The sequence below is a fragment of the Aplysia californica genome, unplaced genomic scaffold (assembly GCF_000002075.1).
Source record: "Aplysia californica isolate F4 #8 unplaced genomic scaffold, AplCal3.0 scaffold00216, whole genome shotgun sequence".
NCBI lineage: Eukaryota > Metazoa > Mollusca > Gastropoda > Aplysiida > Aplysiidae > Aplysia > Aplysia californica.
In genome coordinates, this window is record NW_004797486.1 from 288,671 (window position 1) to 290,308 (window position 1,638).

At 39.1% G+C, this 1,638-nt stretch overlaps 1 protein-coding gene across 1 annotated transcript in view; it reads left to right on the plus strand.

The window, feature by feature from the left end:
- Positions 1-1,573, plus strand: part of LOC118477160 (ergothioneine biosynthesis protein 1-like) — a gene marked incomplete in the record, with an annotated part of 6,077 nt that extends 4,504 nt beyond the window's left edge. Inside the window, 1 exon segment of the mRNA XM_035970072.1 lies at positions 1,178-1,573. Coding sequence (XP_035825965.1) covers positions 1,178-1,397 — 220 coding nt within the window.
- Between the last annotated feature and the right edge of the window lie 65 nt (positions 1,574-1,638).

Here is a 1,638-nt window from a genome sequence, read left to right on the forward strand (position 1 = left end):
GGGAGAGAAGAGAAAATGAGTGAGTGAGTGAGTGAGTGAGTGAGTGAGTGAGTGAGTGAGTGAGTGAGTGAGTGAGTGAGTGAGTGAGTGAGTGAGTGATGTATAAGATAATGCATAGTAATAAGACAATAACAGTTTATTTGATAGTTTATCCGGTGCCGAAAATATGATGTTTTTTTCCTCATTTGCCTTTTAAATAAATACATTCAATCGCTACCCCATCCTTTCCTTTTCCATAAACCTTTTTATGCAGAAGCCAACCTTCTTCACCTTTCTTTATCCGCCCCAGAATATGACATTCGTTGTGAACTTGGCTAACTTGCACAGGGTAAATGTCCAGTCGTTTTTAAATCCGTTTGTTTGTTTGGTTTTTTTACCATTATCTTTATAATGAATGTTTTCGACTGGTTACATGTTCCTCTTATGGGAGAAAGTGTGCCGCCTTTGAACAGACCTTCAGACCTACATTTCATCAAGCTGAGTTTCAGCTTCATTAGATGAAAATGAAAATGACCTCCAGCTAATGACTTTAGACCTATTATCTTAGGTATTTCTTTCATATTATTTTTCCTTTCCGCTTGTGTATGAAAGGTGGGTCGCTTTTATCGCTGATCTGTGTTATGTAAATCTTATCTTATTGCGACTGTACTAAACGATGGCCTCTCGGGAAAATCAAATCTGGGTTACTTAATTAATATGCAAAGGTTGCAAAATTCGTAGTAAACAGATTTGAATGTTGCCTATTCGTTACGTTTATGCTGTTAAGTCTTAAGAGTTAACTATTGAACTACGAAGAGGTAACAAACTATACATGCATTGGACTTTTTAACTTCCCAAAACAAAAAAACAAAACCCATTATAGCTTGAAGATTATACACATGGCATAGTAAATTCCTTCACATCGCAAATATTTTGCACGATCTAAATGCGAGGACACTTGTAATTGTCGATATGTTACTCCCCCCTACGACACAATCTAGATAATGATATTGAGGAGGCGGGCTGTTTCAACCTGCTAGTCAGAGCCAACCTGAGCTAAGAGGAATACCACGTCTAAGCAGACAGAGGGAGATTTTCGATTATTTACACAAAAAACAATAACAACCCCACTCGTGAATTGAACACATCATCTGCGTGTAACGATTTCTTTGACCTTTTCATTACTTTCTTTTCATTAGGGTGGGTCATGGATCAGTAATGGTACCTTTGGGTCGAAGTTCATTCGAAACTTCTTCCGACGTCACTTTTTCCAACATGGCGGCTTCCGAATGGCGCGAAGTCTTCCAGATGACGACAGACACACAGTGGAAATACCTGCCTCATTTGTGGACACGGAGGCGTATGTTGTAGGCACGGGGGTCGAAGGTGAGGAGAAGGGTGCGGTTATCTGTTTATGACCTTGCGTCAACATTTTCAATTTGTTGTTTGATAAGAGGGGTTTCGGATAAGAGCATATTTCTGTTTTTATTTTAAAGATTATTCATTAATTCATTTCTTTATTTCTTTGTTTATTTGTTTGCTTTTTATGTACCTACTTGTTTGGTGTTCTGGTTAGGGAGAGAGAGAGGGAGAGAGAGAGGGGGGGGGAGAAAGAGACAGACAGACAGACAGACAGACAGACAGACAGACAGACAGACA